General features: G+C 37.7%; 1 protein-coding gene across 3 annotated transcripts in view; it reads right to left on the bottom strand.

Annotated features, from left to right (window-relative positions):
* ZNRF2 (zinc and ring finger 2) overlaps positions 1–27,199 on the bottom strand; it is a 60,124-nt gene that overhangs the window by 19,938 nt on the left and 12,987 nt on the right. For all 3 annotated transcript variants that reach the window (XR_010650893.2, XM_071804906.1, XM_065831084.2), the window contains exon 2: positions 7,956–8,051. Coding sequence is in view for 2 of the 3 variants with exons in the window: in XM_071804906.1 (XP_071661007.1) it covers positions 7,956–8,051 (96 nt within the window). In the remaining variant the exon portion in view is untranslated. The remainder of the gene's footprint in view (positions 1–7,955; positions 8,052–27,199) is intronic.

Below are 27,199 nucleotides of genomic sequence, written 5' to 3'. Positions count from 1 at the left end.
TCCCTGAGCTTTTCCACCGCATGCAGCACTGCGCTGACATTATATAAGGGAAACACAATGCCATACAGCGCGATAGAGCGGTTCCCCTTCTAATCCCATCTGAATCGTTCCTCCTGTCACCCGCAGCTGTTCTTTGCATCACTGGTTTGCAGGTGTATCTGTAATTTTCTAGGACAAGAATTGTCATTTGACTTAAGCAGCACTGTCAGTACCAACGCAAGACAATGGTAGTATCTGAGGTTAGCTTATAAGGAAAATAAACAACTTGAGCTATTCAGCACATGAATGATCCTATTTTCTCTATTTCTTTGAGAAACAAGCAGGCTTGTTCTATAGTCGTCAAAAGCTTTACTGTATTTATCCAGTGCTGCACATAAAATATTCCCATGGCACATGTGTGCATTTATATAAAGGTGATTCCAACGTACTGAGAAAAAAACTGTTGTCACACTCTCAAGAACTGAATTAAGTATGAGGTGACATTGCAGCTATTTTGGCCAGGAGTGCTTTGCAATGGCTCTGTCACAGGAAGTTCAGTCTAGCAGACTTAGGCCTGGCTCAAAGGAAAATATATACAGAATCACCCACCAAATATCCTTCTCCCCAAAGGTTCATTAAAATAATAATAAGTTGCATTCACCACAAATCAGAGAAAAAGTTTAATATATGAACAGATGTGATCTCTGCTGTGTGTCCTCCTCAATAGCATCCAAGCTTGTCAATTTCATTACAGCAAGAAAATTCAGCATAATCTATTGAGGATCCCCAACCTGAACCATGAAAGTGAGCTGTCATAGCTTCTTTACAAATCTATGCCTCCCTGTCTCTTACATGAAAAGCAAAATATTAAGCAATATTGATACCTCAACCACCACCACTAAACCTCTGAGACTACATCTTACTAAGATAAATGGGGCAGTCTGCAGTTCTGGGAACTGCTGTTCAGACAATCGAAGCACTTCCCTCTCTGTTACACTATGTTCCCATTCCAGGAGGTTTCTTCACAGCCACACCATTAGAAATACACAACTTGCTTTTCTGACTCCATAGCAAAGGGTTGACAGTTTGTGGGTGTGGAGAAGAGATAAGACACTGCAGCCTCTAAAAGTGCTGCAACTCCACACTATCACAGACTGACCCAATTCATCTGCTGACTTGAGGCTGAAATGGGGTCACCGAAGCAGGTCCTACCGCCTTTAGGAGGTAGGTACACGTTGAACTTCAGTGTGGTTTTATTTAGTGACATTTGTCAGTGCTACTTTTTAAAATTAACCATCTCCCTCCCAACAAACCTGAACTCTAACACGCTGCTTTTGCAGTGGTGCTCTTCTGTGAGGTACCAAAAACTGCTGAAGGAGAGATCTGGGATGGCTGGAAGGAAATAAGGCTCTTCTGAACAAAATGGAGGAAGGGACAGAGTTTGCCACCGTTCCTCCTGGCCATCTGTTTTGGACAAGTAGCTATCCATGGCCTACATCGTTGTACTCCTCCTTGTTCAAATATTGCCAACAATTCCCAAAAGGAGGAGGTACAAACTAATCAATATATTTAATCACGTTCTCCAAACACAGTTGTGCTCCTTAAAATTGTAACAATGACATGCAGGACGAGTTATGAAAAGCTGGAGCTGACATTATACCAATTCACAGAACAACAGGTGTGCAAATGTCCAAGATTAAAATTTTATTGACTATAGTAATGTTCTACTGTCACCATATTAAGCAAAATCTCAAAGTTTAACAGATGTGCAACATTTCTAATTATTTTCAAGAACCACTGAAGAAAACAGTTTTAAAACATCAGGGAAACTGACTGAACCTCCTGCATACTCTGCAGGATGTTCATGAGTACACAAGATCAGGATGAGTAAATGTCACTATTTTAACTGCAAGCACAGGATAAGTGTCTGTTTATGCATCCTGTTAAACTACTTTATAAAGTATGCTCTTCTCCCTCAGCACTCCCGAGGACAAAGCACAGACCCATCTAGGGCATAGCAAGAAGCTAGAAACTTTTAGGCAAGAATCTTGTTAAACTCCAAGAATGAAAGAACTGAGAAGTTATATGGAGAAGTTTATACTTCAGGTAAAGTGGAACAAAAGAACTGATTTACCTTAGTATTATTTTGTACTGCTTTGCTTAAAGTCTAGTCCTATTAAAGGATGAGGACAAGGAGGAAGGCTTAAGCTTTTCCAGGCAGACTGGCAAGATGCCCTTTTGCAAGGTCTTTAGGGTATGATCTCAGGAACCCTGGCAGAGAAGTGAACTTGAAGTCAGCAGTTCTTTTCATTTGAGACTGAAGTTTTGAGTGTATCAGTCAAAACAGTTGATAGCATCAGCCCTGCTGAGTAAAATACTCTCCCTTCTTTTGTGCACTGAAGTGATCAAGGAAATCAAGTCACTGAACTGGGCAGAACTACCAGAATCATGTATTTTGGTGCTCCTAACATTAGATTAAGGTGTGTTATTTTTCTTCCCTTCTACTGAGCAATATAAATCAAGTAAGTTCTAACACAAGTAGCTTGCCCCAAAGATGTGAAACAGCCACCAATCAACAAAACTTAGAACTTGTGTTAGAAAAAATGAGGTCAGTCCCATTCACAAAGAACATTTCAAAAATATTTTTGTTAGCCCTTGAGGTGACTCATGCCAATCTTCGAGTCTCTACTTTTGATCAAAATGCATACATTATGGTTGTCATTTAGCTGTTGACAACTCCTCTGGCAGGATTATCGCTCGTACAGCAATTCCAGCTCAGGATTCTGACACTCACTCACATGCAGGCCTCAGCATGTACCAGCATTTCTCATCCCTCACAAAACAAAACTTAACCCCATACCTCAAACTGATTTAGAATAAACAGTGTATGTAAATCTTCATGACAAAACCTTGTTTTGCCTCCTTGCTAATCTAAACCAGTTGCACTGCTGTGGCCCAAGTCACTTTGAATTGGCTTAGATGGCACAGGAATATTTAGCTAGCTGTGCATGGTGTTAGATGTGACTAGCGCAGATGACGAAGTGTGTTGCCAGACAGGAAGAGAACACTGAGTTTCACTCATGTTTTCCTTCCAGTACACCTACCTTCATTTTCATTATTCTGTCTGTAACAGTCTTGCCACATACTAATGCTCTGTTTGAAACACAGCTGGATACACTCCAAATATAAAATCATATATGTAATCCATGCTGTGATGTTTGATCCCCAGTTCTTTTTTGGCACAACAGAGCTAAAAAAAAAAAAAATTAAAAAAAAAATCACTCATTGTAATTTAAAAATAATAATGGTAGAGTTGTTACCTTGAGTAAGGGAAAAAACATCCAGCAGCTCACGCACTGGATGTCTCAACATTCTCCCTCTCTGAAATTACACTAGAATAAGCTTTTCTCCTTAAAATGAACGTCAGTCAATATGTCAGCCAATAATCAGGCCGATTGCCGTATCTGAATTAAACGCAGAGCCGTCCGAGTGAAAGCAGCACTGATGTCATAGCAGTACCACCCTGAGCAAGCGGCTTTGAGGGGACCCGCTTAGAAAGTTTCCAGCAGAACAGCGTTCCAACACAAAGTGCTGACTTGATGAAACCCAAAACTATTCCACAGGAATGTGCTAATTCAATCAAAACTTTTGAAAGAGGACAGGCCGGCTGGCCGAGCCAGCCAACCAGTCTGGTGAGCTGACTGGCTCTCCCCAGCTCTGCGGGGTCACTGGCTTCCCCGGCTGGCCAGCTGCCAGGCCCTGCTCTCAGAGCAGCCCTTTAATAATAATAATAATAATAATAATAAAGCCTTACAAAGTGTTCTGGGAAACAAACAAAGGAATTTTAAAATGAAAAAACTAATTACTTCAGAACGAACTGCAAAGTTTCTTCAAGGGGAATTGGTTGCACCAGCACCTAAAACTTGTGCTCCTCAAGTCACAAGTCTCTCCTGCATCTTCTCAGTTTTTATAAAACATCTTCCAGTGGAAAAAAGCATCAATACTGTAACAACACAAAACGAACAATAATTAGATTAAAAACCTAATCATTAGCAAGGAATTAAAGGCAAGTTTATTCCAAAGCACTGAGTAAATTCAAGTAAATGTCCCTGTCTGACCAAAACACAGGGCTATCCTGTAAGCAACACCTTTCTCAGAGCAGTCCCTAAGTGGGCTCCCTGTGTAACTCACCATGGCAAACTGGGACGAAATGGCACAAGGGGCCTCATTAAACACTTTGGAGAAGCTCAGAGGAATAGGTATGGCTTTATAGTATTTTAGCAGTGGTTTTCAAAAAAAAAAAAAAAAAAAAATCTGTCAACTAGCAAGCAACCCACTTTGTTTACAAAACCAGCTTTTGCCTGTGGCTAACCGGCCATGGGACCTACTCCGGCTTCTCCGCAACTCAACAAGTAATAGTATGAAGAGAGCTTTTAATTGCTAAAAAAAGCAAGGCTATCTAAGACCGTATACACCAAACAACACAATGTTTTTGCGCAATTCCAGTCATTTAACCAGCTTTTGTATCAAAATGCCTAAACATCAGTTCACGTGTGAGCACCACAAGTAGCGTAAGAGATGTGGAAAAAAGTTCCACAGAATAAAGAAAGAGCTCTTTTTACATGCCAAATTGAGTCAGCAATGAGATCTCTGTTGCAGGCAAGTCACATGATTTTGAAAGAATAAGGCTAATAAAATGTACTGATTTATTTATATGAAAATCAGCACAACCTCCAGCATAGAACTGGGACAAATTTGTGACCACTCTCTTTCAGAAAACACATGTAAATCAGACAGCTGCCAGAGTTTGCAGTTCACTGACCCTTCCTACTGCCAAATGCAATGCACAAAGGTAGCTCAGAAAGCAATTAGAGATTGGCTGGGAGGACTCATTAATCTTTTTGAACTTCAAATCACAACTAAACAGTCTTATAACATTTTTGTGGGGAAGACTGTGTGCCTCAGATTCACATTTAAAAAAAAAGAATGATAAAATACATACGGTCTGCTCCCTGTTGTTTCTTAGAAAGAACAACTAATACTTTTACAGTATAATGAAGAAACACATCTAGAACAGAACAAGACATAAGCATAGTTCAATCCAACTGCTCAGTTTTTAAACAGCTCACCATCTGCAAAGTCTAAGGCTCCTTTCATCTACTTCCAGCACAGAATTTAGAGACAAAAGAAGGTGAGGGGAAAAATAGAAAAAAAAAAAGAGAAAGAAAATATATTTTCCTGCTAGTGGTAATAGGGCTAGTAACCTCCAGCAAGCAAATGAAGCCTACTTGACTCTATGCAAATACGTACAGCATAAGGCCAAGATAACAATGAGAAAGTAAAGCATTTTGGAAGAAGGTATCAAAAGTTGATAGCAGCATCTTTTCTTCTCTCAAGCAAAACTCGAAATGCCTTTCTTATGGCTTACGACAAAAAGGCAGATCCATCACTGATCTCCTCATTATGGCAAACCGCAAAACATACATGAAAAAAAGTGCATGCATGTAGACATTCATATGCAATTCTGGGCCTGTTATCATGGCAGGATTAAGTTAACAATCTAATCTGCTAGTTAATTCTATTTCATTAGCCTCATTAACGGGATTACAATCATGCCACAAAGTAATAACTGAGCGCTGTGCAACTCTGGAGCCATAACTAATTTTTTTTGTGTTGTGGTAATTTAAGTAACCAGCTATAAACTGTAATTTAAGATTTAGTCCATGACTCTGGGAGTTAACAAACTGGAGTTACAAGGATCAATGCACACTTCTACTAAGTGTTTATGAAAATGAGACCATACCCTAAGTAAGCATCTCTCAAATCAGGCTATGTAATTTAATAGTTTTCTCCTTTCAAGCCTGTATAACCATTTCCTAGAATGAGTTTCTGAGGCTTTCTATACACTCCTAAATTGAGACATGACACATTGCTGGTAATAACCCATATTGCATTGTCCACAACTGCTTTTGTCGTGTTGCTGATTATCCAAAGAGTGGCTTCAGGTGCCACTCACGGTTTTTACTTCTGCTCATTTATATGGAAGTTTGGTGACTTAAGAAACTGTCCAAAGGCAACAAGATGGCCCAAAGGACCTCCAACCAGCAGCGTGCCAACTTAGAGAAACAGTGCAGGAAAAAAAGAGGCTGCATATGGCACCATTGTGATACAAATGAACACCATAAATGACAGTAAGAGAGTATATTATGTAATTCCTGTATTTTTTGAAAAAAGGTTAGTCAGCTGAGTGAGCTCAAACATGCATGTAGGAAGCTGCAGGGGTAGAGGATTTCCATCAGTCAACGCATAATTTGTGTGCATCCCATCAGCTGGATTATTGCCAGAGCTTGCTCCCTGCCAGCCTGCCTCCTCCTGCTCCACCCCAACTGATCCCAAGTGCATTATCCCTCCCTGACTGGGGTGACTAGACTGCTTCTCCCTCATGTTTAACATCCCTCAGTACATAAATATCTATCGACTTGTTTTGGAAAATGTTCGGTCCAAACTTTAAAAAAATGAAACAAAGAGAAACAAAGGTGCCTCTTCTAGATGAAGTCAACCTTCCAAAATATATGTGTGGTAATACCAGGAGAAAAAAAAAATACTTTTCCTGAGTGCTATGCTTGGAAATGTATTTCATAACTCAAAGCACATGATTTCAAATCAGTTTTTCAATTAAGGGTCAGCATTATCGCTATCCAGGCAAAGAATAAGGTGGGCCCAACCACCTCTCACAAGAAAAAAAATCCAGTGTAGGATACCTTAACAGCAAGGTGCCAGGAGGGTCAAAGAGCCCATAACACTGCAGGTTATTTATGCAATAAGTAACTTATGTTGGAAGGGACCTTCTGGTCCAGTCCCCTCACTCAAAGCAGGACCAAGATAGACTAAGTTGTTCAGGGCCTTGTTCAGTCAATTGCAGATCATCTCCAAGGATGGAGGTTGCACAGCCTCTTCAGGTACCTGCTGCTGTGCTTGACCACCCTCATTATGCAGCATTTCCACTTTACATTGAATCAGATTTTTCCCTGATGCAGCTCGTGACTACTGACTCTCAACTTTTTGCTGTGCAGCTCCAAAAACAATCCAACTTCCCGCTCCTCCACAATTTCTTTCTCATCACCTTCTGTTCTCACATATTCCACATCGGATGACTGGTGAGCTATAAGCTCATTCAGAAGACACTGTAAGATTTCCTGATTGCAGGGCAGCTCGGGCAAAGCAGGCACTAAGATTTCAGTAAGATTTTCTAATTCCTAGTTTTCTAAAACCTTTTCCTGTGCTTGCCGTAGAGCTGAGTGTCAGCCTAAGCCACAGTGATAGAAAGGTTTGATCCCAACAGAGGCAAAAGTCCTGTTTACCTTGCATCAAAGATTGCCTAGGAGAGTTCAGTAGTAGGGAAAAAACATCACAGATGATTCATTTGACATTGGCAAGTTTCACTAAAATAACAAAAACATGCATATCTACCAGTCCTTACGAAGTATCACATACACAATCAGCTAAATGAGGAGAAAGTTTAGCTCCTTTAAGAACGGGTCATTTTCTTGAATAATGTGCAAACGCAGAGTGCATCAAGTAACAGTCCTTAATAATGTCTCAGAAAGAGACTTGATGGACCTAACTCACTACTTGATGCCATTAGATGAGAGGACATTTAAGCTACACATATCTCAAGCAGGCACTAAACACACACTGACCAATATGTGATCTTGTGGTTAAAAAAATTGAATAAACATACTCAAATAAGAATAATTTTATATTTGCAGAACAAGTCAACAATGTGAATTATATTGGCATGAAGTATAAAAAAGACCAAGGTCTTAGGAATTATTTTGAAAAAATAAACTACTTGCAAAAATCATGCATAATTTCTGAGTCCACTGAACTAGGTACCAGAGTACCTTATTAAATAGAATAATTTTCACTTTAATTATTAAAATGAATAAATAATTATCAGCTTACTTCTTTCTTACCATTGTAGGTTATCCTTGGCTTTGTCAAACACATCACAAGATGTAAATCCATTTCATCAGAAGATACAAATTTTGAACATACAGGGCACTTGAATCCTATGGAAAATAAAAATATGCAAGCGTGAGTACACTCAACTGTGTTGCAAATATGTATATTTAAACAAAAAAACTATTCTGCACACATTAAAAGAAAGAAAAAATGTATGGTAACTTTTCAGTTTTGACCTGACATTTCTTACATGAATATAGTTCCTTTGCTTTCCAAAGATCTCAAAACGGACCATTGTTTCTGCAAATTGATCTGCTGCCAATTGCAAACATGTCAGCACCGCTGGAATACAAACTTTCCCAACAATTCTAACAACAGTTTAAGACAGGAACAAGAAGATAATATGAATCTACTAAAACAAAAATTAGAAATGTAGAGAGAACACAGCCATTAAAATCTGAACTTGGGCAGGAGCCCTGAATTAACATCTTCATTTTCACTGGGAATAGCACTGACACTTTAACAAAGGATCTCAGTTTTACATTTCATCACGCAAGGTGCAGCATCTTTTACCTGTCTGGGGTGCAGGGAAAACATCAACTCAGGGGTGCCACCTCACCTACTGAATCACTAATATTTCCTGTAGCACTGAATTCATTTGACTTCTCTCATCTTAGCCAAGCATGACCTTGTTTAGCTTGTGAGGTCACAGCCTAAGGCAATAAGGGGTAAGCAATAATTAAGACAGTCTGGATTCTGAGGCAACTGCACAATAGTCCATAGCAAAACTGCTTAATACTTGATGTCATCACCAAAGCCAGCAGTCTTCCAGTTAAAGGGCAATATTGGCTAAACTAGTTTCACAGTCCATAGAAAAGTTTGAGAAACGTCTGACTGATTTTGATCTGCTGAATAATTAACACAAAAGTGACAGACAAAAAGCCACAAAAATGGATCTTGATGCATAACAGCTGTTAAGGAGTTTACCTACAGGACAACATATGGTCAAAATATCTAAATCCACACTCAGTCCAAAGAAACAACTTCTTCTTTGATGCTGTTGAAAAGTAATGGTGCAGGTTTGTATAAAAGGCCACTGCATCTTCCACCAGCATCCACAGCTGGGCCTGTTCCCACATGTTTTATTTTGTTGCCCGTTACTTTTGTACTTCTAACCTTGGAAGTCCACAACAAACTGAGTCGGTCAAGGATGACAAGCGACTTGGTGCTGCACTTTCAAGTTACTGATGCCTGAGAATTTTGATCTTTGCTGTTTATTATTATCCAGATGTAGATCAAGCAAGTAACCTGAAGCACTTGACAGAAGTAATGCACTTCATTTATCTAGACTGGTTTTTATTTCTAATAGGAAGCAAGTCAAAGCAGACAACTGCTAACACCCATGAGGAACTCTGAGCAGCAGCTGAACATGCACTGGAAACCACTTCCTGAGCTAAAGCACAGTTCTGATTCTTTCCATTTTAGTCATAAACAGTTCATATCTATTTCTTCTTGTGTCAATCCTCCATTTCAGCTTAAATATTGCTCTTCTCTCCTTATTTTTCAATCCTTCTCCTCCACTCCACATCTTACAAACAATAGCTACAACCACAGGTTAACAAGCATTTAACAGCCAAACACACCTTTTGGAAAAAAAAAAAAAGTTGAAAAAAAAGACAAGTTGGAAAAAAAAAAAACGTTGAAAAGATTAATTCAGCCACTGTGTAGCCTCCTCCTCCCAAGCTGCATCTCAACATGACCAAAATTGAAAATAGTATCTCAATCATACAAATACCCCAAACCACCCATAACTGTTTTGTTACGGTTTTCTTCAAAAACTGACCCCAGGTAAATATTCTCTCAAACTTTATCACCCTAATGCAGCTGATTACTCTCAAGTCTATTCAAGAGTTATTAAGATCCATGCATTATTCTCATTTATATGCTTCTGTAAGACAAAATTGACAACATATTTTGATGGAAAAAGCACATAACTTAACACAGTGCAGACTGAGTCCAGCTGTGCCAGAAGAAAGTGTCTGCATTACAGCAACATTTATGTTCATGGCTAGTTATGCACTGGACAGTCATTAACAGGTTCCCTTTGCTTTCTGGACAGAACCTTTCTAGCTTATTCCCTAGGGTCATCAGCACTTCTAACTGGGAGTGACAGGGGGCAAGGAAAACCATCAGTAGGTGTTTAGAACCGTTGCTAAAGTTAACAGTGTTATTAAGAAGGTACATATCGCAGGTTAGTAATAATAATGCTTTTACTTAAATCTATACTTAAAGACAGATAGCTGTGAAAAATCTTTCTGATTATCCACTTACAGTATCCAGCTGAATTTGCTTATACTACCATATACCCCTAAACCTAGTCAACAGTCTTCTAGCAATATAAGTACATATTTTAACAATATAGCATCTTGTGGTTTCTCCAGTGTCAAGGGGCATCTGAAGGTAAGAGCAAAACAAATACAAATAGTCTCCTGACACCGCAAGTTTGGGATATCCACCTGCTGTAGCTGTCCTTGGCATGCAGAATGGTACACTGAAGAACCCAAGAAGTAGAGGACATCACACTTAACTAAGTCTTAGCTGCCAGTGGTAAAGGTGGCTGTGCAGAAAAGATGTGATTTCAGTAACCAGCATCAGCTGCATGCCAGAGACTAGTGTAACAGCAGAACAACAACCTTGAGTTTGCAACACTTCCTGAAACGTTTTTCAAATACAACTGAAATCCAACTTCTCATTCCTTCACAATGTTCTGCTGCAATAAGCAGCTCCTGGATTTCTCCCCAAGAGATGCAGAGTGTATGTTTTGTGCGAAGGAAATTACCATTTCCAGCTCCTTTAGTAACCCCAAAGAAAACAATATTTTTACTGTAGACTTTATTTTTAACTGTATTTGAAAAATGTAACTAAGTGAACAATCAACACTGTCCACAAGCCAGTTAAAGGTCCTTAAAAAAAGCTGGTATTTCCCCACCTTTCCTCAAATCAGAAGGCAATAGTTTCATGACCCAGTTTACAATTAACTACTCTGTAAGAACAAAGACTCTATTGTACCACTGCCCAGCAGGCCAACAACACTTCTAGCCTATGTTTGTTTTTACCAGTCTCAAGGAACAATTCTGATAACTTGAAGAAACTTTCACATGACTTTAACAATCAGCAGCAGGTCAAAAATAACTTGCTCTCTACATGACTTGCTTTACTGAGTTTTGCAGATAAACAATGCATCCACAGACATTTGGAGAACGAAGTGGAAGTAGTCATCAGATGAGGTGGCATCACATGAAGCGTCCTCTAAAAACCACAAAGCTCAGTTAACTACTTTCTCACTCTGTTTACAAGGAGAGCACAAGATATAATGTACAGTTATAGGTAAAAATCCAGCATCCCTCATCCAAGGTGAGGAACTATCACCTTTGCATTAGGGTCATCACTGTTTGTCAGCGTATCCCTGCAAAGTTGTCCTTCCTTCCTTCCACAGCAGAGAGGACACCTCAAGTCAGGGGAAAAACCACCTCTCACCCCATTCTCTTTCTGTACAACAGGAAAGAACTGAGCAAGCACATGCCTGTAGCTACTTCTATGACTGCATGCTTAAGAGGTAGGGAGACAAATACTTACAAGCTCCCATCATGTAGTTTCCCAACCCTGACTGCAATGCTGAAAGTAACATATTACTTAAACCAAAACCTAATCCTGGAAAAAAGTACATTTACAAGAAAAGAGAGACAGAACAGAAAGTTACAGTACAGCTACTAGGTGGCACAGAAAGTTTTAAATAACTAAACCTGTGTAAATAGCAGGACTTAAATATTCAGAAGTGAATTCTGTCTCTCATTCTCTCTTGAATGTATCACTTTCTTCAGACACCGCTGTCTTTTGCAAATGAACTTCCAGTTAGCCAAGAAATCCCATCTTCTCTCACATCCGTCTATCGAACTAATAACTTTAATCTCTGGCAGGCAAGAAAACTATCCACAGGGACAGGTCAACAGGTGGCTACTAACTGTATCTGTACCAATTTCAGCCTCCTATTGGTATCTTGCTGTGTTTGCCTGGCTTTGCAAACATCGGACTGTTTAACTTGCAGTTCAGTGCATAGCAAAGCAAACAAAAAACATCCAACGAATAACAAACTCCTGGACCTCTATCTTTTTTTGCAAAATCACATTGGCATTCATTCTTGAATATCTACTTTGTGATGGGAATTAAACAACAGAGCTAAGAGCTTCCAGACAATACAGTGCAGAGTGTCACAGAACTGCACATGAAGGAAACATGTTAAAGGGGTATTAGACTTGCACAGAAGAACAGATGATCCTTTTAGTCAATATTAAACAGCTGTAGCAAAAAATAACCACAAATAAAACCCGCACCAGCTAAAAGACTGCATCAGGAAGATCAGAGCAACCCTTCAGCAGAAAACATCTCAACTGGCACGTTGCTAAAACAAAACTAAAAGTATAATGAGACCAGCTGTTCTTTTGAAATAAGTATGCAACATATTAGTATTTTAAGATTTTGAATCCATGTGTTTCAAATAAGATGGATAAATCCATCCCGGTTTACATTTAAAAAAGTCATAAGAAAAGAGAAATCCTTGCATACACATACTTTTCTAAAATGTATTTGACAGTAAGAAGCCTGACAGATGTTACTTATATACTTACAGTTGTTCCTTGATACTTAGAAAAGTAAGTATAGACAATCTGGAAGCACAGCAGCCAGTAAATGTGACAGTATGACGGTGCTATGCAAGATTATTGTCACACAAATAAAGTGTGAATAATGATGCTAAACCAAAACAACACAAATAATCCCCTCTCCGCAATAAACAGAAAAGACCTTACATAATCAGAGAAACACGTTAGAAAGGACCTCAAGAGGTCACCAAGTCTTACATATACTGGGAAACTGGGTTAAACATACTTAAACAATCTAATCTGCTCTTAAAAATCAACTAGTGAAATATTTCACAGACATCCTAGACAACCTACAATGCTGATCAGCTGTTTCTAGAAGTTAGAAAAACCTTCTCTTATCTCTAATCCGGCAGCCTGCACTCATGAGAAAGGGTGATTACTTCTTATGTGTTCAGCAGACATGGAAAACAGTCAGCACCTGTCCTCAGTATTAAAAAAAAAACCAAACAAACATGTTCACACTGGAAAATGTGGACCCTTCCTCTAGCCTGAAAAACAAAAAGTTAGTCTAATCTTTCCTCACAGGCCCTGCTGCCTAAACCTTTTATTCCTATTGCTGTCCTCTAGACTCTCTCCAACCTTGAAATATTGCATTGCCAAAAACTGGGCATAACTTCAGGCCAAGACTTTGCAAGTTCTAAGCAGAAATTAATAGTCACCTATCACATGGTTCTGTTATACTAGGTGCTGAATATCTATATATAGATCTATTTATACATAGAGAAATCTCCTTTAGGTGTGTGTATATAGGCACGTACATGTGCATTTTAAACAAACCCACAGATTATTGGCTCATTCCTCTCATGACCCATAACATTCCCTAAATCTTCAACAGAATTGTTACTAGCCAGGTCCCATTTGTTTAGTGGTATGTTTTATTTCTCTTCACATTTAATAATTCTCATTTGTCTTTTTTTGACCAATTATGAACAGTTTTCTGACATGTTAAAAACAGTTATGAACTCCAATTTCACCCTCCACAGTGTTTTCAGATCTTAAAAGTTTGTAATTCTATTTCCTTTTTAAAGTGCCCACCCTTCAAAAAAAGATTATTGAAAACAGACTCAAAGCAGACTACTGTGATACTTGATTTCAGTTGCCCTTCTAGAGCAGTTACAGGATTCTCTTGCCAACTTTTTCAGCATCCACCTACTTTTTCACCTACACCATATTCTCTAAGTTTGCTGAAGAGAATATAAAGCAGAATAGCATAAACATTTTATTAAAGTCAAAGCATAATGCCTCGACTTCTTCCTTTTATATTCAATTGTGTAGGGGACTATGAAGGGAGATTGTAAGAATAGTGTAAAAATAGATGGAAATAATTCAGATCCTCAGTGAAGTAACAATGGTCTTTGTGAAGACAAACCTCTGTTACTGCCTTCTGTAAACTCATTTGTTAAACTGAAAGAAGAAAAAGAAATAAAAGCTTCAGTAAAGACTACATGGTCTATCAGAATTATGTGGCCACAGAATTCTCTTCTCCTGAGACAGCTAAAAATGGAAAGACAAAATAAATAATTCCTTAAGCTCAAAACCATGAAGCTTTTTACATGAAAGCATATTGCTTTAACACAGTTAACATCTTACCTGGTAACTTTACCCTAACCATCAAAGAGAACATGAAAATTTTTTCACACTAAATTCAAGAACAGAGAACTGAAATTTTAAAAATTCCTTCAAATTAGAAGGTAAAAGAAAAAAATAGCATTACCAATTCGCAGGGAACCCTCCATAAGAGAATTTCTGGGTGCTGTTGCTCCCAATACAAGTGGCTACTCAGAGAAAGTTTGCCACTTTCTGTACAGAAGTTTTTTATGAAGGAAGAAAGTGCCTTGGTGAAAAGATACATCTAGTTCTCTAGTTGCCATCCTCCCCTATGCTGTCGATGGCTGAAGACAAGAGAACACAGTGACATCTGGAAAGACTTCTGGAGATGAACAGAAATAAATATTCCCCCCAATTTAGGAGACGAGAGGAAATCAAATAGAAATAACAAACAATACAAGCATTCCAAACTCTGTCTTTTCTAGAAAACCGAACCAGGATAAGCACAAGTAATTTCTTTTCAGCCTTTACTGATATTGTGCTTATAATCCAGAGGGTTTCTTCCCCACTTTAGTGCAATAAAACTGAAGTAAACACACCTGTGAACTCCCTGAGGGAAACAAGGGATTTTCTTTTATATTTTCCAATTTAAAGCTCCCACAGCATTCAGTGGGAAAGGAGGGATATAAAAATGTGGAATAAAAACAAACCCGAAATTTAGTTAAGGAGCCCACAGAATAATTAGAAAAGATACGTTTGGATAAGACTTCATCTCCTAAGCAAAAACTTATGAAAGACAGAATTTTACTACATAACTTCTTTAGCCCCCTTCATCTTGGTAACTGGAAAAGTGAGATCTTCAGTAGCAATCACTGAAAAATAATGCAGTATAGAATGAAGAAGAGAAATTGAAAAAGACACATTTTCTTATTCATAAATAAAGCATTTATCAACTGCAAAACTCCAGGTGTCTAATACCAATATAAGAATAACACATGATGATGATGATTGTAACTGACAGCTGCACACTTTTAGAAAATGAAGAAGAATAAATACAACCATTAAAAGAGAGGAAAAAAGCCCCATAGTAGAATATCTTGCAAACCGGATGATGAAATTACAGGTGCAAAAGACCTGCAGAAAGCTTGATTTCACTTCTCGATGCAAAAATAAAACCAGCTGTTATTAGAGAAACAGCTTTTCAAGAGTGACATTTTAGACCAATGCAAGCACCCCACGAGAGGAGGAAAGACCTTCTTAGCTCCACCTGTGTTGGTGGGTGGGTGTTACTCCCACCATCCCATCATCCATAGGTATCTGTAGTCAAGGTAGATGGAGAGACTGCTCAAGTCTCCTTCATCCAAACTCCTAGAGTCTTTGCATTTTCACATCAACAAGCACACAGGCAAGAACTGTTTTTAAAGTGACTTCTAAGCTATTAATTCACTTTTAAACTTGCTACTTTATTAACTGCATTTCAGACATGTCACTCCCTCCTGCACAGACCCGTATCACAAGTTTCTTGATGGAACAGAAGCAGCTGAAGTCAGACAAGTGTGAATATAAAGGTACACTGGGAGCTGCATTTGGTAGATTTACAGGTAAGAGCAAGACTCAGTTTTCATGTAAAAAAGGCTCCACCCACACCCTAAATCCAGATTGTTTTTTATTTTAGTTTACTACATTTGAGAAGTATATTTTCAACTACTGACCAAAACCTCCACTTATCAACAAGACCTTCCCCAGAAGAACACCGTTAACTTCCATAGGATCTTTCCCAAGGAAAAAGAGGGCAAGGAGAGAACCTAGATGAATACACTCTCTCACTCTCTTTCATACAGGTGTGATGACACCCTTCCAAAATCTCAATCAAGGGCAACAAAGGAAATAAACTTTTGCTCTCTCTCATGTCTCTCATTGTCAGATCTCTGGCAGAGATAAGAGCAAGGTCCCCTTCTAGCCACACCAGCAAAGCAACACCAGTAGCATGAGAAGAAACCAGCCCTATCACCACCTCAGAGGCTTCTGGACACACATGGTGTTCTTGCCATTCTGGAGAAATCTTGTAGAGCCATGTGGAGGACAACAAAGTTGCCTGGAAATGCAGTTAAGCCAGGTTGGACACATTTTGGTGCCGAATCAACTACCTTATTCAGAAAGCAAGTAGCCAGAAAGCATGGTCAATGGTTTGGGGCACAAATGTATTTTACTTACACATGGCAAGCAAGATTAACCTGTCAAACAAGCTTAGTCCTTCCATTACCAGATAATGACAAATAACTGACAAAGTCAGCTTGCGGGTCTGAAAACTTTATGGAGGTAAAATGCCTTAAAACTCTTACTTTAGAGATACTACATATTCCCATTGCTCTTTTATTCTGAATTCACCCATCACAGTTCAAGGAGGAAGAATTCTTCTCTCCCATTCCTACTCTCCCCTGAACCTATTTTTTCTTTTTCCTTTCTTCTTTAATTTTCCTACTCCCTCAATTTTGCCTCATTGCCTGGAGCAGTATTTTCCTCAAACACTTGAAAAAGGTCTTTGCACTCATCAGTTCACAACAAAAGTTGTGGAAGACTGACAGGACAACAGTCTGCTGCTGCCAGAAGCAGGCTCTTCTGGAGTAACTGAGTAATTTGGCATGACTACTACAAATTTTTAACTACAGGGAACCAGTTTGTCTACACTCCCCTTCCCTTCTTCACACTGTCAATAAAATCACTACTTTAAAAAACATACTAGTGTTAAAGAAAGTTTCCATTAGAAATCACATCATTTAAAAGGAAGTATAGGAAGAGCTGCTCCAAGATCAGAAGAACGGAGTCTTACTTTTTAAAAATGCACAGATGTAAATATCTTGAAAACTTGTACCGTACAATGCAACAAATCTGATCAGAATTACATGAAGCATGATAATAAGAGAGGAGAGGGTGGCTACACCATGCTGAGAGTATAGTTAATGATAGCTAAAGGGGAAGAGGTATGATGTGAAAACGGCTGAATAATGGTTGACAAGGATGACTAACTGAACATGTGAAACAGAGCATCTTGTTGGATGTGGAGAAGTCTTCTGCGCAAACTGGCCAAAATGCATACAAGGTCTTACAAAAAAAAAGAAATGGGAGAGACAAAGTAAACACTGCACTTGGAAGGCAGCAGACAGGAACAAAGGAGCAAGCCCCAGGAGAATGCAGCATCTTAGAAGACAGTACAGATAATAATGCTGCTGGAAAGCATGCAGAAGACAAAGTCTCTCAGAGAATCTGAAAACTATTACTCTACTACACATACAAGGCGATAATGGAGACCTGAGAAAGCACAGCATTTATAGACAATTGGTCTGTTGCCTACAAAGTTTTTACCAAAGTAAGTGAGGGTCAAAAAAAGAAGTCCTCACTAAGGCAAAACTTTGTAAAGTCTGATTTAGTTGAAATACTTACCAATAACCTACTTGTTCCTGCAGAAATAGAGGTAGCAGTGACAAAGAAAAAAGGGGAAAACCAATCAATGACAAAAAAGTCAGAGTACAAAATATTAAAGATTACAACTGGGAAGAATATATATGAATGGTTAAATTATGTGGGATGTTCTCAGGAGTTTAAATATTAATTCCAAACAAAATAACATTTCATTTTTTGACAGCAACTTTAAATCACGTATCGAATGTATTTAGAACTACATTTATCATTCAGTATAACAGAAAAATTATACCTATTAAAAGTACAGTTTCAAGAAAGTCAAGGACAAACGTTTGAAAGCATACTTGTTTTCCTGTGCTCTTCCTCTCATTTTCCAATCACACATACAAACATTTTTGTTACCTAAGCACAACAGCAGACTTTCCTACATTATTATACTCCATTTTTCCCCTCTTTAGCTCTCCAAATGGCAGTTCTCCACAGAAGGCACCAATTTCTTACACCTGCAGCAACACATCTAACCTATGGACGAGTTAACTTTCATTCACTTGAAACTGGTGAGGGTAAATATGTTTGCTTGTTTATTTATTTCCCCAGAGTCAATGACTTATGAATAAAGACTGCGCTTGGTAGGAAAGTCTGGGCTGAAAAATATCATTCATTCTCAGCACAAAGGAAGTTTGTTTAAGGAATAACTTTTTTAAAGTACTGACATCTCTGCTTGTCATAAAGCAGCCTTTTGTTTTTAAATGGAAAATTAAACTAAGAGAAGTTCACTCTGCATTGATCCCTCTGTTCTTTCAACTTCGAAAATATTTACCTTAGTGTACAGACTATTGCAGAAAATAGGATGCAAGTTCATAAGAAGAGAGATTTTTAACAGAATAATTAGAGAGAATCTTAACAAATGGGGAAAAGACCAAAGGTTACAAAACACATAATTTCAGAAAGGTGCACAATGGAATTAGATCATTAAATCATTTGGTATTAACAGATTTAAGTGTTTAACAGAAATTATGTACAAATTTTGATAAAATGTGAGAGCAGTTTCTTAAGTTTGAACCACATGCATTTATATATTATAATGCACAACTTTTGCAAAAGTTCCTGTTTCTAAGACAGAACCTTTTAATAACACTTGAGGATGTACCATAGTGAAGAAAACATGCAAAATACCTAACATGAGGAATGGTATAGAAGATGCATAACTAGTTCAGAAAAAGATAGAACTGAACTCATAAAGAAATAATCCCCTCAATCAAGTTTTCTTAACTATATTCAGTAAAGGCTGAAGAAAATCAAACTATTTATTCACATCCTTTAAACATAACCACCATGACAGATGTATCTATATTTAGTCTTTTATCTCTATTAAGAGAGTACATAGCACCTGTACCATACTCTGCAAAACCTTAATGAATATCCATAAATCACAAACCAACCAAACTTTCAAATGACATGCCACATCACACTGACTGCAGCAACTGAGTCAGCATTGTAACTCTTGCTTTTTCATCATTAAGATGGCACTCTTTGAAGAAACTGAAGAAATATTTTGTGCATCACTCATATTTTAAATGGCCTTTGTAGAAAACACTAGTGTGTATTTTATCTTTTTCTGTTTAGAACTGCTGCATTGGTCCATCAAATTGTTGAGAAATTTGATTCACTACCTTAGAAATTTGATTCACTACCTTGTTTACATTATTAACCAGATCATGCTAATACGATGCACATATGCATGCGCACACACAGAGCATAGACTGTAAATAAGTTTCAACGGGGATATACAGTTGGAACAAATTAGTTAAAAGGATGGATATTTTGACTTTTCAGCAGTTTGCAAAATGACATGGTAACTCAAATTATTTTACTTATCCAATTATGGCTTTTATTTAAAGTAGTATAGGCTTTCATTGTTTTACTCATCCACAATGCTATGGAAGGTAAGAGAAACTGCAACTATTTAAGAAGTGTGTTTTGTTCATCATTGTTCAAACAAAAACACAATCTGTCAATTGATGGATATAAGCATTATGCATAAGAAAGGAGACACTATCTTGAATTTGAATACTGAGATAGCATGAAACTGCAACATGCTACTGAATTACATTTTAATAAGAAACGGGTGTTGGGTTTGAGTTTTTTTTGTGCGGGGTGTTTTGTGGATGTGTTTTGGTTTGTCTTTTTTGTTTGTTTTTTAAACAACTGACTAAAGAGCAATCATAGTCAGTATTCCTATTTCAAGAATGCCATTATAAGATCAGGATCACAGTGTGCCAAATGCTGCAAATATGTTTGTTTGCATATATGTATTAGTCTCTCCTCCAAAGAGCTTACACTCTACAATATACAAGAGCAAGCAATGATTACTAATGGAACAATGTCTCCATTATCTGCTTTAGAAAGACAGAAAGAAACTTGCCCTGGCTTACACAGAAAGAAAAGCAATTCTTGTAAGTCTCTAGGTCTCACCTTACATAAAAATGCTATTTGCCCACAATGACATTGAGACAAGGGTCACAGAAAAGGTAAATGACTATATAAATTTGCTCTGCCTTTCACACAGAATCAACCAGAGCCTTACCTAATCAGTTAGCAAGGCTCCACCACAGATCCCTAAAACTAGCAACAGACCAATTAAAGTATAAAGAATAAAATGTTCAAACCACAACAAAATCTGGTTTTGAAAGAAAAAAAAAAGCTCTTGAGGGCAGCACAAATGCCAGAGCTTGAGCCTGCGCTCCCCACAACTCATCCATATGTTCATCCCCTTCCCGCTGTCCCTTAGTGGTGCCACCTCCTCTGCTCTTACTGTCCCTCCCTGCGTGGCCATGTCAGCTGGTGGGGACCAGCCCAAGCAAGGAGGACCCTAAGCTTTCCCAGTGGTGTGCTGGAGAAGCCTACTGCACCTTGCTGCATTAGACAGCCTGCCGGCAGCATATAAAACAAGCCAGAGGCTGACGCGATCCAGCAGGTAGAGGGCAAAGACCAGTAAGGTGCATTTAAATAAACCCTTCCATGATATAAACAAACCAACCAAACAAAACCACAATAAAAGAACCTGTAGGTTTCTACAACAACAGACAAGCAAATGAAAGATGCATCCCCAATTAGTACTATATACATATTTCAGCAGCAAACAAACTTATATAAAGAAAAAAATAAACTTCCAGGATGCACATTAAATAACCAAACACCTAGCCTTTCTCAAACACCTATGATTTAATTCTCTTCCAATTCCCAGTTTTTAAGTGTAAAGCACTCAAAAAATAATTCATGCATCTTCCATCACTTTAGAATCTAAAGACCTGAGGTAAGACTACTCAGGACTACTACCATCCAAAATGATTAGAGACACAGATTTATATCTATTTTCTCATTGTAGCCTTTCATTCCAGATTGGAAAAAATTCACAACTTCCCAGAATCTTCTGTGAAGGAAACAATAGTTATTGAAAGGCATTTTCAGTTAAATAAACCATTATCCAAGCAAGAAAGATTTTATATTGCTAAGTATTCAGCTACTGAATTGTCACATTACTTTTCACAAATGGGTTTAAGAACTGTAAAGAATTAACACAATTTATAGACATTTTTCTGTTGCAAATTAGATCTCCTACTTTCTCTAAGAGACGCATTTGTCCCTCAAAAATATTTTTGTTTCAGTAGACAGAAGCTGTACTTTCATCATCTTAGAAAATTCCCACATGAACACCAGCTTAAGTCCACTCCGTTTGTTGTAGGAGAAGCCCTGGGAAGGCAGGTCCATTGCACACAGGTGAGTGCAGTCACAGTAACTGCGATAAATTTCACAGTATGGCCACCAGCAAATTAGTGAGATTAAGCCAGGCATAAGTCATCAGCTCTGGTGAAAAGAGAGCTTTTTTTATTGTACATTCTATCTGTATTAAAAACTACTGAGAAGTAAGCCACAGGCATGTAAAGGACAGACAGCCTCTGCCCCTAGGCTTTTTTGTTTCATCAAGTAACTTCTTGAAAAATTTGCTTTTAGCTACCATTTTCAGGAATACCTAATCAAAGCTCCCAAAGGAAGCCTGACATTCCTGCCAGGCATCACAGAAGTACACTCTTCCTTTTGCTAGCAGAGGTCTTGCCATACCTGTCCTTCACAGCAGTTGTATCAAACCAGAAATCAGTAAACTGGGAGATGTGCCAATAAAAGAAACCTATTTTTATTGGTTTTTCCTAAGAAGCAGCGATACTCAACACAATTCCTGGCTTTGTGCAGCGGGAATGGCATTTAAACATTTAAACTTATGTCTTTGCTTTCCAGAGCTGTGTAGACATTGTACCATTCATTCTATTACTCCTGTAATCTACAGCAGCAGTTTCTGGTTTGGAAAACATCTCTGCAGGGCAGCAGGCAGGCTACAGAGCACTAACAGCTGTCTAATCATTCAGGGAGATCCTCCAGCTCCAGGCTGGAAAAGAAGTGAATGCTGAACTTGTTGTTTGAACAGAAGACTTTAGCCTGACACTGCTGTCTGTCTGGTACTTTCCACAGAACGTGGCAGGACAGGCTGAAATTCTGCTCTTGGGGTAAAACTAGTCCTTAACTAAAACTGTATCAAAACTGTCCAGAAGCTGGCCTAAATGTGACCAAAGGAAACAGATGCAGTTGAAAGGGTTATGTCATACACATGGAAATACAAATATTTTTACACACAAGCATATGCTTTGGGGTAGAAGTCAACATAAACATGCAAATTGCCCTCCTTAACTGTTGTGGTAGGTAGGACTATTTTTGCTGACAGAGACATTCAAAACAATATTGAAAAGTAAGCTCTTAGTTAAGGAAGGGAGTTCACAGCACTTAACACCACCTATACAATGACTTCTAGAAAGAAAAATGAAAACTTTAACTCATTTACCAGGTTTCTACTTGCAAAAATCTTGCACTAAATCTTGAGACAGACTAATCTTGTTACACTGTCACCTAGTTAGGCTAGAATCATAGTGACAACATTTCAAGGGGAACAAAGCCCATTTAAGCTCTTAAAAAAGTAAATCAAATGTTTCAGCTGTATTTATGTCAATTCAGCATATTACTCAACCCACAACATAGGTGGAATTATAAATCCTGCAGTATGCTATTGTTGCTCTTGACCTAACCATGTATCTCAAAAGGTTAACAGTAGCTTCATCCAGCAAAATAAAACAGCAAGCCTTTTGGAATAAATCAAAAGTACTAAAAGGCACTAAAATAAAGATTTCTAATCTATTCATATTCTGGCAAGAACATGTGTACACAAGTCTGAGTCTTTAAAACCAATTTAGACAAAAAAATTTGATCACAAATGTATTAATATGGACAGGTACAAAACTGCCTTTTTTTAAATAGCCAAACACTTTGTACATAAGCAATTCTTAAAGATACAGGAAATATCTTCCAAAGTACCAGATATTACAACTTTCATTATCAATTCCTATTCCCTCAGGGACAGTTTTACAGAAAAAAACCTCTTATAAAACTACTAACTTTCATCTTGCACTGGCTAATCTGTTAGAGTAGACTTTAAATTTATTTAAATGTAAATGTACATGGTGGGTTCCACCTCCAACCCCATCCCCCTATCCAAGCAAATATGAAAAGTGTTTCATTCACTATCCAATCTCCATATGTTTCTGTAACTACTCAGGAAACAAACCATTCTTATATAAAACCTAAGAACTCAGAATACCAGGGAAATAACTTTTACAATGTGACTTTAATAAAAGTCTTCAACTTATAAATAGAATCCTGTTATATATCATCTCTCCAATGAAGCAAGTTCAAGAAGAAATAAAAAATAAAAAATAAAAAGTGGAATGTAACCCCGGAAATTACCCAATAGGTTGCCACAGTTCCCAGATAGATGGCAGAGGTCCAATCCAAACAAAGAAAAGTTACCCGTAAGTTAGGAACAACTGATTTGGAAACATAGCTTTCCCAGGACACTGAGGAAACTCTAATACTAATTTAATTTAATGATGGTATTTCCATTTTTCATTTAAAAGTTGTAATGCATGTATTCCAACCATTGACACAGCAAAATGAGTTGTTTGGTTTTTTTTTTTTCCTCCTGAAATTCACTTTATTTCTTCCAGTAGTGAGGGAGTGTAAGAAATGCAGGTGGCTTCCTTGTTTATTAGTTTAGTAGTATACTGAATAAAGCTGCTGATGTTCTTACAGAAGCTAATGTAACAGTATGGTAGTACATCAAAAGGTCTTCAGCATAAAAATGAAATAATATTTACTTAGGATTCCCACCCCTAAGGACCATGCTGCAAGACATTTGTAAAAAGATAACAGTAAGTAGGGGGGAAAAGCACATACTCTCTTAAATAAACTGCTCTTAACAACAGGGAAAAAATATTCAAACCACATAGATCTCTGCAGCAGGGTCATAAAAATAAAGGGAAAAGGTCACTGAAGTATTTATAAACCTTGTTTTCACAAATGAATCAAAGTATTACTCTGTTTTCCATCTTGGCTTTGAAAATCATTAAGTAAAATTAAATATTTACAAGTTTTGTTCTTTTTCTTCCACATAAAAAGATTACTCTTGTCTTATTACCCAAGCATTACTGGATGCAAAACTATCCCTTTTACAAAAGTAAGTATTTCAGAATACCATCTTCTAAATTTTAGGTTCTTGCCAAGAAAAACTGATGTTATTTCACAAGATTAATCTTTCAGTGAGTCTCCTACTGCTCAAAGCATCTTTCTAACAGTAACTCAAAACATACCAGAAGTTTCTCTAGGTTTTTGAATATTTAAGGTCAAATATTCTAGTCATCTCATTTTTTAAAGAGTGGTGTAACATAGCAACAAAGAAAACTGAACAGACAGTGTGATAACAGAAAGGATCTGTATAACATGCTTTTTTGTTTTCTATTTCCACTTACTGGAAGGAACCAAGCAGGGAAGTCCAGTTGAAACAAGACTAAAAAAACTTTTAGCAGAAAATGAGAACTAACTCCAGAAAGTCCTTAAACCACGTGAAAGAAGAAGAAGAAAAGAAAGAAAAGACCACAAACACAATGATGAAACTAAGAACAAGGAAGCTAGCCCACCAGTGTTTGGGAAAGCCATGACACGAAATGTTTCTGAGGACAGAAGTGAATAAATAGATGACAAGTGAACTTCTGAAACCCAATTAAGATTAAAATTAAATGAAATCAAATTTAAAACCCAGCACGTAGGAGCTGAAGCCACGTCAGTTCGAGTCCCGGCTCAGGAGCCCCGGAGGGGCCCGGCCCGGCCTTGGAGGCTCTGCCTGAGCTGTCCAGGCCGCAGGTGCTGAAAAGGGCTCTGGTCTGGGAGGGGCTTGCCCAGGCTCTGGGTTTTTCCTCTTTTTGGCTTCAACTGAGTGGGTGTTAAACCCTGAACCATTTATCCTTGATTATTAGTCTTTTGTTAATCCTGTCATCAAATGCAGTTAGCCAAATACCACACCAATGACACAAAGAGATGTATTAATACATGAGGTCTGCCTTCTGCAGCCAGGCCAGAATCAAACCCTTGTAATGGTTTTTACTCTTGGTCTTTAGCCAAATTCATGGCTTAAAGAAACAAATACACTAAGTTCAGTTTATATAAAGGATAGTGAGGTATATACAAGTGTAAAAAAAATCCTGAAATCCCCCTCTATTTATACAGCACTAGTGCCAACTTGTATATACAGTCACAATTGTACTTTTGTCTGTGTTACAGAACAGTTTTTCATAGCCCAATCAGATGTTTTGAGTTTTAAAGAATAATTGAAGCTGGATTTCTTGTTTATACAGGAAGAAGCAACTTCAAGTTTACTAGCTAACAGAAATACTACGATAATATAGGTCTATTTTTAATGAAGTCTCTTATCAATCTATCCTTCCAAATCTGGCTAGGCAGTTGCTGACAGAAACAGCAACCTAAGTTTTTCAAGACAGTTACTTTATTATTAAATGTTGTCTGCTCCATTACCACCCTGGTCCTTTTTTGTCATACACATCTAGCAAATTATAGCTTTCTACAAACCTAATTCAAAGTAAGCAGATACACAAATTGAGAGATACAAAATCATAACAGTGCAATAAATGCCCTTTCAGTTACATTTCAAGGCTATATACATTGTTGAAACTGCATCTAATAGCTAGAAAAATTTAAATACAAAAAAAGAGCCCTTCACATTCATAATGAAGAAAGAACTACCCATTAAAAATGCATCAACTGCAAATTTCTGCATTGAAAATTGGGAATTGGTTGTGAAACAGTAAGAGTAATTTGTTTATTATTTTTCAACTGGCAGAATTAGTTTTCAAAATAGAATACTCAAGGAAATAGGTGGTTTCCACTAAGAAATTAAGAAAGAATAGATAAACATCATCTGCTCAGAATCAACTAAACCCAGCTCATCCTGCATTCCAGTGACAGGAAGGAACCGTTAAACTCAAGGTCCCTTCAAGTGCTATGATCATCAACAAAGAGTTTCACCCACACATCACAGCCTCTTTTGTGTAAAGTTTTGAGGGGAAAGCACATCATATGCCTACTAACCTAATAATAATAATGAAAATTCATTGATAATGTCAAGAGCAAGGCCTGTTGTTTTCCAACACACTGTGTGAGAAAGGAAGATGCAATGCTTAAGTATTACATATAACAATAACTGACTCTAATAGCTGACAAAGTATCTCTAATCTATACTTACCTCTCTGTGGACAAGTACTTCTGGTGATATTCCTAAACCTCAGTTATAGGGTTCAATTGTCAGACCATTCACTGACTTTCAGTTAGGAAAACACCTTTAAAATTAGCTTGTAGTTTAGGAGTTTCTGCAATTTAAAGACATGAATACTGAGATTACAGAAAGAGCTCCCTTCCTTCAACAGAGGAAGGAATCCTTGTCAGTTATATACAATTCCTGACAAATGAGATTATGTTCTTCAAGACAGTTTTGTGAGTATACCAGAAGGTCTACATGTGCAAGACTCGCTGACTTAAGCTGCCCTCGTGGTGTTGTAGCTGTACCAGTAGCTTAAGAACATTGCACCTAGTACATTTATCATCACTGCCTGAAGGAGAACAAGGCTAATTACGTCAAACTACAGTAGGAAAAATACAAGAAAAACAAGGTACTAACTTGAGGCCTTTCTTCCTTTTCTATTTTGATATGAAATTTCTCATGTCTGAAGTTGAATTACAAGTGTGTAATTTTGTAAATTTACAAATCTGTAAGGCATAAACAGAAAACTGATAGGATTAGAATTTAACAAGTTGACCTTTAAGTTCCAGGCTTTAATGCTTCATGTTATATGTAAAGCACATTTACCCGATTAGACCTTTGAGGAAACAAGTTAAATCAGTTTTAACTTGTATGTACTTAAAAATACTGCTAATGCAAAGAAAAACATTACGTCACAATGTTCAAGTTTGGGGAAATGCAAATCAGAAGAACTGGAGACAAGAAAATATCTAAAAATAGATGGCCTAAAATAGAAAATTTCATCAAAATGGCCTCTCTTCTCTTTGATAGAGTACTATCTATTCTGATGTATTTCTCTTCAGCATTATTCCTCCAT

This window comes from Patagioenas fasciata, chromosome 2, assembly GCF_037038585.1.
Source record: "Patagioenas fasciata isolate bPatFas1 chromosome 2, bPatFas1.hap1, whole genome shotgun sequence".
NCBI classification, from domain to species: Eukaryota; Metazoa; Chordata; class Aves; order Columbiformes; family Columbidae; genus Patagioenas; species Patagioenas fasciata.
Note: the sequence above shows the minus strand (reverse complement) of the source record. Positions and strands in the feature narration are given on the sequence as shown.